This window comes from Sabethes cyaneus, chromosome 3 (assembly GCF_943734655.1).
Source record: "Sabethes cyaneus chromosome 3, idSabCyanKW18_F2, whole genome shotgun sequence".
In the NCBI taxonomy this organism is placed as follows: domain Eukaryota; kingdom Metazoa; phylum Arthropoda; class Insecta; order Diptera; family Culicidae; genus Sabethes; species Sabethes cyaneus.
The window spans coordinates 36,340,869-36,355,008 of record NC_071355.1 but is presented as its reverse complement, the minus strand read 5'-3'; the positions used below and the strand labels follow the sequence as shown (position 1 = coordinate 36,355,008).

The following is a 14,140-nucleotide window of genomic DNA, read 5'->3' as shown; positions in this document are numbered from 1 at the left end:
ATTGCCCATTGGTGCACCTTTCAACTGTCTGTAAAAGTTACCCCTGAATGTAAAATAGTTTGCCCTCATACCCGGGCATTCCCTGTCAAATAAGTCATTCCGTACTCTCGAAGTTTTTTTTCGATTGTTACCCTACGATAGACCGTTAAAAGATGTGGCTTTTCGGTCTCGAGTTTCTTACGAAAACTGACGAAAAACTGACGTTTCGAAGATCTATGTCTTACTCCTCGGAGCAATTATTATTATGAGAATTTACAATTATTTAAACAATCTTCATCGTTACTCATACAATTACTTACTACGTTAACAAATGTTTTCGTAGTCAAGCGTTGGGATACTGAAAGCATAACAAAAAAAACAGTCAGTCAATCGTTGGGATCCTGAAAGCATAACAAAAAAAACAGAAACGGACTTTTTACAAACTATTGTATTAGATAACTTAAAACTGTAACTTACACTATAACCTTCCACGCACATCACAACTAGATCTATTAATCTAATATGAACTTTTTTTGGTAGGGGGGACTTAGACTACTTTGCCCATTGAATTGAACTTTTGTAGTCAGCCTAAAACGTATAATAAAGTTTTCGTAAGAAATCCGAGACCAAAAAGCCACATCTACTCAGAAGTATTCGTTCATAAACTAACCTAAAATGAAGGGAAAATTTCCCTACCTACTCTGTGTTTTTAAGCGATTTTTTCACCTAAGATTCGATTCCTCCTATTTTGAGTTCCTTTCTGCCCATCTCTTTTGCGCCGTCCTTTCTTAAGTCTCAGTGGGCGAACAAAAGTGGTAATCAAAAGCCAATTTTAGGTGGAGAGCGCCTCTAACCTCTCTTAACTGAACTTGTGCATCCTGAGACGTCAATCCTCCGACCACCAAGGCTTGCTTTTTGGTGCAAAGCATGACGTAACTAAGCTTTTGTTTGATTTCAACTTCAATGCGCGCACCTTTGGAGAAACGGGGCCGCGCATTTTTATAAATGTTTTGTTATTCTATGTCACCGTTGATTGTTTTACTGCTTGACCAACGCGGCTGGTTGTGCTTTGCCTGGAAAGACCGGGATTTAATCCTCCGGGTCCAGACTAGGTTTCTAAATTAAGCTAAACAGCGTGTAGAGTCGTTACACGAAGACTAGTAATAATTTGTACTTGGACAAGTTTTTATTACAAAATTCGAGCCAGTACATGCCCTGGCAAAAGGTTTCATTGCTAGTAAATGCAGAATTCAGTGGGAATGATGCAAAAGAAAGTAGGGGGGCTTGAGACCCCCACAAAAAGGGACTCAACATTTACTGGCCTGATTCTACTAGGATTCGAACCTACAACTGCACACTTGTCAAAGCAGACCCAGTTACCTTGGGGATAAAATTACGAGACATTTTTATGTTTCTTACCCAAAGCGGTATTGAGCTGTAGGCTCTTATTTATCTTGAGTATACCCTCCAGGGGGTGTACTATTGATAAGTTAACTACCATAGATTGCAGTATTCCCTCGGGGGTTGTTTTTGTGTTTGCCCAAATTCTTCATCCAACCCTTCCTATTCCTCCTGTTTTCCTTCCCGTTCTCATCAGGTGAATGATGACACGGGCAAGGCACAAATCTTCCACATGATTGTGAGGAACGTCCTGCTCGAGCCAAAGATGCTGATACCTGATGCCTTGGGGCTACGCAGGCCCAACAATTTCAAAATTGTCACAAGCAAATATCCTAAGAAATCCGCGAAAAATATTTTTCACAATATTTTCCACAACGATCGAAAATTCCAAACGAAAGTCGGAAAAACTAAGTGAGAGCTTTTTCGCCAATTCCTAATCTTTTTAATTTTATAGGATTTTACAAATCAGTTGCATTTCTCATCAAAATTTTGCTTTCATATATGTATTACTGGCAGGATCATTACTAATTGCTCCTTTGAGGAAATACTGGAAGAACAGCCGCAAGGGCGTGGCTGTTAATGTTGTTGGTCTATTCAAAGCGTAAGTTACCAAATTATTGTACATTGAAGATGGCAAATTAACCCAAAAAGGTATCTAAAGTGCACGGTCGGTGGTATGACGTATTCATATTGTTAGAAAGTTTCTATTTACGGATTCTTAGTAGTCCTTCGAGGCAACGTTGCATTTTTGTACTTTTTCCTGAAGGAAAAATCGCGTTTTCCGTCGCGTGAGTTTCCGTGCCTCCCAGTGTGCACAGACACACTGCCACAGCCGGACAAGGCAACGCACCCGTTGCCACCCGTTAATCGGATCAACGTTGAATGCTAAAATTGGTTTCCACTTTACCGTTCGCTGCTGAGCTGAGGTGTGGTGTGAAATGGGAACAGCTAAAAGAAGCAAAAAAAACAACCTTCTTCGTTGGTTCGCGTGATCCCGGGTCCTCCTCCTTCGGCTCTCTCTCTGTTCCATGTGACAATAATCCTCCCCGCCAACAAAGTCACCGGTTCGCACCCGGTCCCGGTGAAAACAAAACTCCGACGACGGAGGGCGCGCGTGCTAATGCACATGCACACCACCGAGCACACACACAGTAAATAATTGCAGGTGTTGTGCCGTTTTTAAGCGCCAATGGATATAGGAGGTGTGAAAACGATCTAGCGATAGATTTGCGCGCCCGAAATAGGTTCACATGTTTGCAGTTAAAATCGCACGCGAAACATGCTGTTTTTGGTTTGGCGTGGAATTTATGAGGTTTATGGCAATTTTGGGAGGCTTAATTTGTCGGTTGGTTTGTTTTTGACCGAAGTGCTTAAAGCCGGAAGATTGATGGCAAAGTGTTTACAGTCTAAATTTTGTCAATATGACGACAATAAAAAATTAAATATTATAGATATTTTACACGGTTTTGACACACAATTTATCCAACAATAATTTGTAGCATTGCATTCAAGAGAGGGTCTCTTAGCTACATATTTGCTTTAGCTAGTTATACGGTTCGTATACCATGAAGTGCAAGGAAACGGTATCCCCACTTGTTTTTATCGATCGTAAAGAAACCTGTTTGTGTTTCTTTCTAGTTCTTGAACCAGACGCTAGAAGCCGTTTCCTTGAGCAGGTTCAAGTCCACAGACAAAGACTTGCTGCTAGTTTCGCTGCGTGCTGGTGATGGTGGAGAATAGAATCAACAAAAACTTCACAGTCGTTTCTGCTCATCCATTGCAAGCCAGCAACGTCCGAGTGTGTACATCCGTGCATCTCTTTCCTTCGCGCTTTTATCTGCAATTATACTTGAAGAGTCAACAGCAGACGGTTCACTCGTAAAAACGTTCAAACCGAACACGGTAGGAAAACTAATTATTTGCTAGTGTAAATAAATTTCGCGCAAACTGCATTTGTTGGAGCACACCGCCAGAAAACCATATTGTTTTATCAATCAATCGAAACCCCGCCGAATCAGCTGTTCCAGAAGCACAAAAACCGAAATAAACTTGACTTGACTTTGCTTGGCAGCCATATTTGCCCCCAAAAATTGTTTTGTGACCACAAGCACTTCGGTCGTGTCCTGCGAGGTACTCCGGCAGCAAACTAATGCAGGCAGATGCAATCGCTCTCGCGTAATAGAGCCCCCCCTTGGTTGCTTGCCTTTGCCTGTATCATGGTTGCATCAATCAGTGCCTCGTTCAGTTCAGCATGGCGTGCAAGAACCACCAGCCAGCATATTAACCGCCATATCCCTTACTTAGGCCAGAGTCGCCAGCCGGTGTAATCATCGGCAGCAACGGCAACAACCAAGAACTAAACAGTGCCTGGCTGGCTGTATTAAAACAAACAACCGACGACGACGACAAACCAATGCGATACGGGTTAATAAACACAGTGAGTTTAGTACTGTGCAAGGCCTAGGCCGCCTGAGGCCGCTGGGAATGGCAATGGGGTAACGTATGGTGGGGCCGATTACGACTGCTGCTGCGACTGCGACTGCGATGGCGAAACGATGGCAATGTCGGCTCACGTCCCGACATCCGACTGTCGCTGCTATCCCAGTCCCAGTTCCTAGTCGACAAGCGATTTGTTCCCTTTGATGAAGATAGGCACGGAAAAGATGATGGTGCGCGGATCGACGACGACAACAACCGCTATGTAGTGTTGGATTTGCCTTGTTGAATGCGGCTCGACTTTCCAACAGTAGGCATACTTCGAAGGGCGTTTGCACACGGACAATATGGGGGAAAGTGATACTAAGATTTCAAGTCTGACTAAATGTGAATCTGGATGCCCGTCGTGCGTCACCGACATGCCTCTTGTGATAGGAACTGGAACTATTTGACATAACCTTGTTTTCACGTGGCATGAAAAACAACTGGTGCAAGTTTCGACCACCGCGTTCCGAAGCCAGTACAAAATGGAATTCGAACTCGAATCTTGGCCAAATACCTGGAAAATCCAGAACGGTCTGGATTAAAGATGGCTAAAGAGCTAAAAATGCCAAAATCAACAGTGTGTAATGTTCTGAAGAGTTATAAGGGGAACTTAGGTGGGGAAGGTGGTAAAGAACTTTGAAGAAAACAGGAACTAGGGACTGAGAGCTGAGGGGGAAGTTTTGAGATGCGTTATGTTCAATCTTGGCGTCTTAATCCATGGATATGGCTAGAAGGTTCGATGCTAACTATCAAACCACGCGGAATATCCTCGCTCCAGAAGGCTATATTCAATTTTTCTTAATTGTACAATTTATAAAATGTACAAAAGTGGTCCTAAGTTACTGCTTTGCGGCACATCCAATTGATTCGTGAACGGAGCCTTCGATTCGTAAACGGGACCTTCGAGCTAAGTTTTACTTGTAAGATTCTGTCGCACAAATACGACCATGTCACAAAATGTTGCGATGATTGATGCGATTCAAGGCAGCTTTCAATCAGTATATATCACTTCTACTTGTACCTTGCGCTCCATTTCTGTAACGCCATTAGAAGTGAAGTCAAGTAGGTTTGTCGTCACGGACCGGCCAGCCATGATGTTGATGGTGATTAGAAGAAATGTAATGTTTTTAGTGCTCGAATGTCGAATTAAAGCTTCGCTTACGATTATTTGGTCTGACAAAGGGCGAACATGTGCAAATCTATTACCTCTGTTCACCAACTTCTATTCCTACCTCCAAGTGGTGCCGGGTGGGGTACACAACCTCGGTTGTCATACGGGGGCACAGGGAAGTGGGCACAGTGGCTTCCGCCCACTCTAAGATGGCTGCCACATCAGGGGAATAAGAACCTTAGGCTAACAACCTACTTGTACCCAGAGATGCCAGAAGTGAATGTCTTCATTTTGAAGACAAAAAAGGGAAATGTCTTCGCTTGAAGACATGTGAAGACATGTCTTCACAATGCAATTTAAATGGGCGGAAAGCCGAAGGAAGACAAATGAAGACATTTTTCCTTGGTTCGTGAAGACTTTTCAAAAAATCACCTGGCATCCCTGCTTGTACCCAAAAATAAAAAAAGTTACTGAAAATAAAAGAAAAAATATAGAGGGGTTGTGCACAAGAAACGACCGCATGGGTGACGTAGGACTACGTAAGTCTATTTGTAGCGATAGTAGGATGTATCCATGTATGTAATAATACAATTCTTCATGTATACATGCTACATGCCTTGTACGTAGCGTTTGTCAAAGTAGGAACATTGTATACGTTCAATCCTTAACATATTTAGGAGTTATTTCTATGAATTGATTGAATCTATTTTATTAAAACTAATCAGTCACTAGTTTCAGCGCTAGTTTTCAAAAAGCTGAAAATTTTACGCAAAACTTTTTTGCGGCTTAGAATAGAAGAACACTGATTTACAAGCTGAAGATGTTTTGGAAGTGGTAGAAAATGTCGTCTGTGACCAGAAAACTTGTACCCGCCATTTGTTGGTCGTATGCAACGGCGAAAAATTCAACTTTTCCTTCGTTGCCTGTGTTATTATCGTATTAACTGGACAAGAAAATATAATAAATTCTTCAATTGTTGTGTGATCCTTAAAAGAACCGATTGTTTGATTATCACAACTTCAGCTTGCAATAAACTTGCACTAATGCACTTAACGTAATTTTCTTTTCGGTAAACAGCAGCTATGCGATTGACGAAGCCGTTCGTGTATAGGTCATGAGTCACGATGAAATACCAGTCCAGCTGCAAACTTCGTGGGATAATTCTGGTCTTTTTGTTGTCATGAGCAGCACTTCCCCAGTTAATTATTCTGTCACGACAGCCATCTCCAGCTTCAATAGTTTCCTTTCCTCAGCAGCCGATGAATACGACTGACCGGGAACTGCAGACGTGCACGATTCAAGCGTAACTTTTGCTTGCCCTTGATGCGTTCTCCTTTGTCGCGTCCAGACATGCCAGTAAAATGTTGGCAGTAGCTCAGCTAGCGTTTGAATAATGCTGTTCGCCGGCTTACCTCGTGTTATGTACCAGAGCAAGCAACAAGAATCGGTCCCACCTATTTTTCGTGGTCCTTCATTCTATCATCTACGTTGAATAAAATGGAGCATTTCAATTTCAATCTGAACAAAAGAGCAAAGTTACTAGTGAGCCGTACGCCTTTTGATGCCAAAGAACAAATACACCAGCAGTAGTAGTTTCGCAGCTGGAATTTAGGATTTATCCGCACGCAGGCGGGCAGATTGTGTGGTGACGAGAAGACCAACCTGCAGCTGGCTGTCCGTATCGACGGAGAAATGAACAAACTTTTCTTCGGAGTTACTAGAGGTGTTTTGCTAAACATTCAAGCTGTTGTATTGCCCAAGAAAAGTGAGAAGAATGCCAATATTTCTAATAGTTGTATCGGTTACCAGACACCGTCCTTTTAAGGATGAAAACATGCTTTTATGAAGATATAAAAGATTATTGTTTACCGCTGGTCATTATAAAGTGTATTGGGCCAGCAGTATTTATTAAAACAAAACATTGGATTTAGTTTTAATGCGTTTTCCACAATCAGGAATTATCAAGGCAAATAGCAAACAAGGTAAAATGGTGGAATTTCATTTAGTTCTATTCCAACCAATCATAAAGCAACAATTTCTAGTACGACCGAGTTAGAGTTATTTTTAATTTTTCAATGATGCGCATTGAAAATCAACAGTTTTTTATATTTTCAATATTTTCCAAATCGATTTTCCGATCAATTGGTGTAAATATCTTGGAAATCTATTAAAAATTGCCTGAATTATAAGCCGAAGCGTGAAAACGTGTTTCCACTTTGATGACGTCATTTCCAACAACCAATCACGAAGCGAGAATTCTGGTAAAACATAGGTTCATTATTTTCAATTTTTCAATAGTTCAACATCAAGAATCCATACTTTTCTTCATTTGGGCCAATTCTTAGAAGATTTTCCAATCGATTGGTGTAAGAATATTGAAAATCGATCGGGAAACCACTAAGCTATTAGCGTTCAAAACCTGACCACTTTTCGAGCAAGATTTTTTGGAATGACACCCTATACCAGCTACCTTCCTGAAAGACATAGTCCTACGTCAAAAATCAATCTGGATTATTGGCAACGACCTTTAGCATGAAAACACGGACACAAATCGGAAGATAGAATATACTGACTCTTGTCCAGCAGGGTAAGCTGGCTCAACTTACAAGGGAAGCTGGCCGCCTGAAGCTTGAAATCCTGGGGCTGAGCGAGATCCGCTGGTCGGGTACTGGCGAACACAATACATCGTCCGGGTAAGTCTTCTCTACTCTGGCATACGAGGTGAAAATGCTACTTGAGATCGAGGATCAGTCGAAACCGATCGTCCATAAAAAAATCAGAAAGGTTGTATTCCAGACACAACCGCGTAGCTGGCGTAGAACTACGTTAGGAGGGTTTTTGCGAAGAAACCTTGACTTGTCTTTCACACCATATTGACAGATGTGTGGCGTAAAATAGTGTTAAGTAAATAATAGTGCTAAATAATTGTATAGTATTTTTGGTATGTATTTTGTGTAATTTGTGATTTGTGATTTTTACCAGTGCCAGAATCAGAGTATTGGGCCGACTGACGGTTGTTTGAAATTTGTAAACTCAAAAGTTCAATAGAATTTTGACATTCAAATTGGAGTATGGCCCAACTAACGACCACCCAATTAACGAACCGTATCTCCCTCACGCACCCAGCTATCAACAAAATTCTCTCGTTAATATCAAACACTATTCACATATATATATATATATATATATATATATATATATATATATATATATATATATATATATATATATATATATATATATATATATATATATATATATATATATATATATATATATATATATATATATATATATATATATATATATATATATATATATATATATATATATATATATATATATATATATATATATATATATATATATATATATATATATATATATATATATATATATGTATATTGATGATATTAAAAAATTGTTATGTTAAAATAGCTTGGCTGTGCTACAGTTTGAAAAATCCAAATTTTTGCAAGTCGATAATGTTTCAGATCGTTTTATTCATTTTAATGGTTGAAGGCTACTAAGTAAGTTAAAGTTGTTTGCAAAATGTTTTGTACCTTACTACTGTCGACGGTCAAATGAACATTGGCGCCACGTTGAATTGAAACGTTCAAAACTATTCTCGGATAAAAGAGTCGCTGACTTTCTTCACTTTGAGAATTGCTGCGTTACTTCACATGCACAAATATCCCTTCAACCGTGTTTCCTTGTAAGACAACAGTTCCGAAAAAATTCTTGCAATACCTATTCGCGACCGCGAAAGCTAAAAAGATTTTTAGTCCTGTTCGCACTTACACGAAAACCCAGACAACTTGCGTGAAAACAAAAGCAAAAATATTTCCTTCACTTTTTTCTCTCGCAAAAACCAAACAAATAGCAACTTCGTAGTCTCGAATGTGGATACAATCTGGCAAAAGGAAAGGATTGCTGACACTTTTCTGTGACGTTTCATCTTCAGGACATCAGTTTGGACTAGATTCAATGTTTAAAAATAAACTAGGTTGAAAGGAAGGGGTTGTTTTATGCTTTAACAAAATTGTTTACTTTCAGGACATCAAACTTGACTAGGTTTGTCGCAGTCCTAAGAAATCTTGTTAGGACGAGAGGACTTTATCACTCTTTCTGGCATACTTCCCAAGCACAGATATAAAATTAGTATAAGTCTAAACGTCGTAAAGAATCTTCGACCTATTGGGACGAGGAGGTTTTGTTGTTTTTTTTCTAAACATAAAGTCATCGAAATCACAATAAACAGATAGTGTATTTAACTGTCGTCTGCCTGTGAAGCAAGGCGATCACAAAGAAAATGTATGCTATAATTTGACCTTGAAACTGGTCGGTATTTTCTACTTAGTGTTTGAAAAAGAATGTTACAATAGAAATCACATAATTGCTACATCTTTTATGAGTCGATCGGTATCTAAACCATAAAAATCCATTCATAATTGGCAGCTATTAGCTATAAGCGTTCAAAATCTTTCATTCTTTCGTAACGCTGGGTTGAATCCAAATTTTGGATTGACACCCTGCGGTAAGACGCAGTTCTACGTCAAAAATCTATGCTGGAAGGTAGAAATGTAATTCTTAACCTGAAGCCAGAGATGGTTGTAAGCAATTACCTCTAAGATATTCGAGCAAGCGCATAGGGAAGTAATTCCACGATAATGCTCGACATTGGACGACTGGACGACATCCAACTGTGAGGAAATTGATGGCATTCCATGGATAAGTTGAATAATGAAGCCTAAAACGATTCCAAAATCTCGTAGCAGTTTTTTAGCAGTACAGCCAGGCCCAGAGCAATAACACTGTTTCAAGTGAAATACAAGTAAGTGTGCTGACTGTGAGAAAAGTTAATTCGGTAAATTCGCGCAAAGCATCAATCGTTTTATTTTCCGAACGTAGAAATACGTAGGAGCTTCGAGATTCAATGTTGTGGACGAGGTAAAGTACTTGGGATTGATTTGTAATTTTCGGTTCGACTAGTTCACAAAAATAGACTTTAAAATTAAGAAAGCATGCATGGCCTTCGGGTAATATAAGTGAGCAATTGCTAACTCATGGGGACTTAAACCCAAGAGCATACACTGGCTTTACACGGCTGAGTTCAGACCGATACTGGCCGATATGGATGCCTTTTATAGTAGAGGAGAGGGGACAGCAAATAAAAGGTATTTTAATGACCTTTCTAGGAATAATTCTAAGGCGGAGTCAAAAATTTTACATTATTCCAAAAGCGTAACAAATATTTGTTTTTTGTGTATTCATGAGTAAAACCGTCAAAAACTCTATTTTTATATTTCTTGAAAAGCTGTTTTACCCAAATCAATGGAGACACATGATGTTTTGTTTTTACTTGCGATGTAATATATCCATTTCATTGTAAATAAGAACAAAACACTGCGTCTCTATTGCATTCTAGCACCTCAAAAGCCAAAAATATAGTTCTCTAATTCTTTAATATGTTAGCATAAGCATAAGCATAAGCATAGGATACCGCCCGTGTGCTGCTACTCCGTTATTGACCAGGACCGATGAAAATTGCAAAATGATGGCTGGAAAGAGCATACTTGGGACAGCACGCTATTCCTCATTATGCAACCTTATCAGGTCCCTGCATGCTGATCAATACCGACGCCGGCCACGTCCGAATGCGGGTCCTGGTGGGATGGGAAGGAATGTTAGTCCAATACTTGTTGCTACCAAAGACCAGGGAATCCTCTGCATCTTCACAAGTATTTCGGGAAAGGAATTGTTGTTAGTAGATGGGGGGAGTTATATAAGACTAACCTGACTATTCAAAAATTTTCTGGTAAAGCCAGTAATTACGAAAATTAAGATACCTTTAAAAAATACCTTTTAATAAATTTAATATAATGCCATTGGTCCTCATATACAACCATAATTTGATAATTTATATCTAAAAATATTATGCACATGCGAGATTTAAAATGACTCGAAAACCTCGTGACAAATTTGAATTTATTATACCTGAAAACAAAAATCAGGCATAATGAAACAAGCCAACATAGTTCCTAAGTTGATAAGCATTTCCTCCTATCAACGCCAATATGCAGAGATATAGCGCCCTACACGCTTTCTAATTCTTTAATATGTTATGTAAAAAACTCTGCACTATCAACTTTTTTCTGTGGAATTGCTCTATATCCGTATAGGACTTTTTCAAACTTTCCTCCTAGAAAGAAATGGTTATCAGACTGCATCTTATTCGCTGGCGATTTTATTTGTTTATTTTTTGGACTGATGTTAGGGTCTGTCTGTTATCGATATTTCATGCTATTACATAGTTATTACCTCATTATCACAAATGATTTACATAAAATACTCTAAGAATACCTCTAATTTGCTTCTTCGTCAATTTAACATTTATAATATCTCAATGCTTGTTAAATGGGAGTTCCGCGAGTTCGTTCATGACTGTGACGAAAAGCAATGGTCCAAGATGACTCCCCTGAGGTACACCAGACCAGACTGGGAAAGAAGCTGACTTGCTCTTGCGGATTTTATGAGCATAGTGTGTGGACTTATTCAGAAGAATAGTGTTTCAAAATTTCAAAATCTCCTATTTCCCCAGAAAACTTCAACAAAAATTTTTCGTTTTTCTAGGGCACCGCCTATTTAAAAGCGTAAACTCTTGTACTTGAATGTAGATTTTTTAAAATAAAAATCCAAGAAATATTCCCAGCAGTCTAGGAAAAATATCAGTCGGTAAGTTTTTTTTCAAAACTTTCCACAATAGTGGAAAACTCTTAAGAAAAATCGAACCATTTTTTTCGGGTTCCTTGAATAATTTACTTTGGAATCATGATAACATTGTCTTTCTAAACCTAGTATTTCCAGAGTTCCAAGCAAAAGAAAATAAGAGAATTTGATGAAAACGTGTCTTTTCTTTAAAAATGGAGGTACTTCCATTTATCGAGGAGACGTCCAATCGGCACCAAACTTAGAATATTTTCTTGCTGACCTGAAACAAACCATCTGACAAAATTTGGTTCAAACCCGAGAAAGTCAATTACGTGGCACTTGACGTGGAGTGACCCACATATATTATTAGTTTCATATATTTCCAACTCAGGAACCGTGCATCATATGGTAGTCTTGTAAATAGATTTACGTAGCTATCCAGAGTTCTGGAAAAAAAATTCAAAAAATTTTCCAAAGTGGTGGAAAACTACAAAAATTGCAAAGTCGTGTTCTGATACGCAATTATAAAATGTTTAAAAATATGTGTTTTTCTTTTAATGACAAAAATCGTCCTACAACATTATTCCATCAAGCAAATCTAGTTCAAATTTTTTTTATTCTAAACCCTCCAAATTTAGGTCCCAACGTCACATTACATAACGGGTCCCGTATGCTAGCTAGCAGTTCACAGTCATCGCTCGCTTCACCGTAGTAGTAGTAGTACTAGTCAATAATACTGAAGTTGGAAAGCTCTTTCATACCGATGGGACCAAGACAAGACCTACCTTTAGGACAACCAGATTGCCGTCCCGAGACGCATTATAAACATTCTCTTTGTTATCCATCGCTGTTGCAAGCATCGACACACTGCGCGGTGTACTTGCTCTAAGGCAAAACAGTCCAAAATGATTCTGGATCTTTCTCTCTCTGTGTGATGCACCACTCTTCTTTCGTATTCTTCCCCCACAGCACAGGCTTATTTTCTGGTTTTCTTTTCCGTTCGTACAGAACGTATTATGCTTCAGATTTCTAGTTTCACAATTTCTCCGCACTTTTGCTGCTTCTTCTATCTTCACTCAATCGAATAGAAAGCTTTTTCTACTGGATTGTATACACTTGCAACACACTAAAATCTAGTAATCTAGGACATCTTCTGGTTTGCCAGGAACATTCTTCAGGAGGAGGATCGCAGCACCCTTGTCACCGTGCAGGCGTGGCAACTGGCAGCAACATAAAAACACCACAAATTTTTAGATAAGGAACAATATTAACTCGAACAGCTCAACTCTTTAATCCAGTAAGCAGCACACTTTGTTACGGATGTATTTTCAAACGCACACTCCCACAGCTCCAAAAAAGGATCAAACAGATGGTTTCGAAACGAAACAACCAAGGCAAGAATCGATTCTCACAATTTTCTTTTGTTCTTCAATCCTCCCTTCAGTGGATATTTTGCGTTTGTCCTTCGATCCTTTCAACGGAATGCTGAAATGGGCGCTGTTTAGCTTAGTAGTTTGTTTGTTTGTGCAAGCGACGATTGACGAGACCAACCGTACAGTTTCCTTCTTTATTTACGCAAATTTTTGGATGATTTTCCACTGCGAGAACTTTTCACTTTTCCGAAACTTATTCGCATCAAATATTACGCGTTATCCTTTTGCAAACGTTCGATTTCTTTGTTAACTGCGTACACGAAAACGCGTGTGCTCCTTTTTCCCCGGAAAAAGGACCTAATTTTCACGAGCTTGCGTTTTTGTAACAAACTTTTTCGAACGACTTTTGTCTCACAATACTGTTCTGATTCCGATTGAAGCAATCGCTAATACCGAACCACACGATTATTACTGCGAGCTTGTTTTCGATTTCTCACTGCGAACCCAACGAATGCGAGCGAGCAACTGAACTGACGGCAGTACAGCAGCATCAGCCTCAGCTCAGCCCAGCTGGTAACGACGAGACGATCGCTTCGCAAGCCGTTCAGTTTCTTTGTCAATAATGCTCCGCTGCGAGTGTGCTTGTGGTGGTTGCCGTAAAACGGGCGTTGCTCTTTGAACGACGCAATTTCCGTTGGTTATTTTCGTTGCTTGCTCGGAGCAAACATTGCAGTCGGAGTGCTCGCCTTGTGATTTCAAAATTTCCTACCGCAGCGCTTTGCTGTGGGTAAGCTTAGATTTCTCGCGTCACTTTTCATTTCGTCCAATGTAACAAATGTAAACAAATCCGGTTTATCACAACAAATTATTGCTCTTTTTAAACTCTATGTTTTACAAAAACACCTGCCCAAATAGAACTATTTTGAGGTTAAAAAATTAGCATTATCAAAATGTCCAATGTGCACATTCGAATTACGGATGACTGACTGTTACTTCGGTCGCTCTCATCTGATGTCCAAAGTGCAAAAAAAATCAAAACAAACCCAATCTGTACATTGGACGTTTAGCAAGTGAAAGTTTTTTT

The 14,140-nt window shown here is 39.4% G+C and overlaps 1 protein-coding gene across 1 annotated transcript in view; it reads right to left on the bottom strand.

Annotated features, from left to right (window-relative positions):
* LOC128743981 (protein fem-1 homolog CG6966) overlaps positions 1-13,543 on the bottom strand; it is a 184,766-nt gene extending 171,223 nt beyond the window's left edge. The window contains exon 1 of the mRNA XM_053840700.1: positions 12,469-13,543. Within this exon, the coding sequence (XP_053696675.1) occupies positions 12,469-12,543 (75 nt within the window). The 5' untranslated portion in view covers positions 12,544-13,543. The remainder of the gene's footprint in view (positions 1-12,468) is intronic.
* Positions 13,544-14,140: the final 597 nt, after the last annotated feature.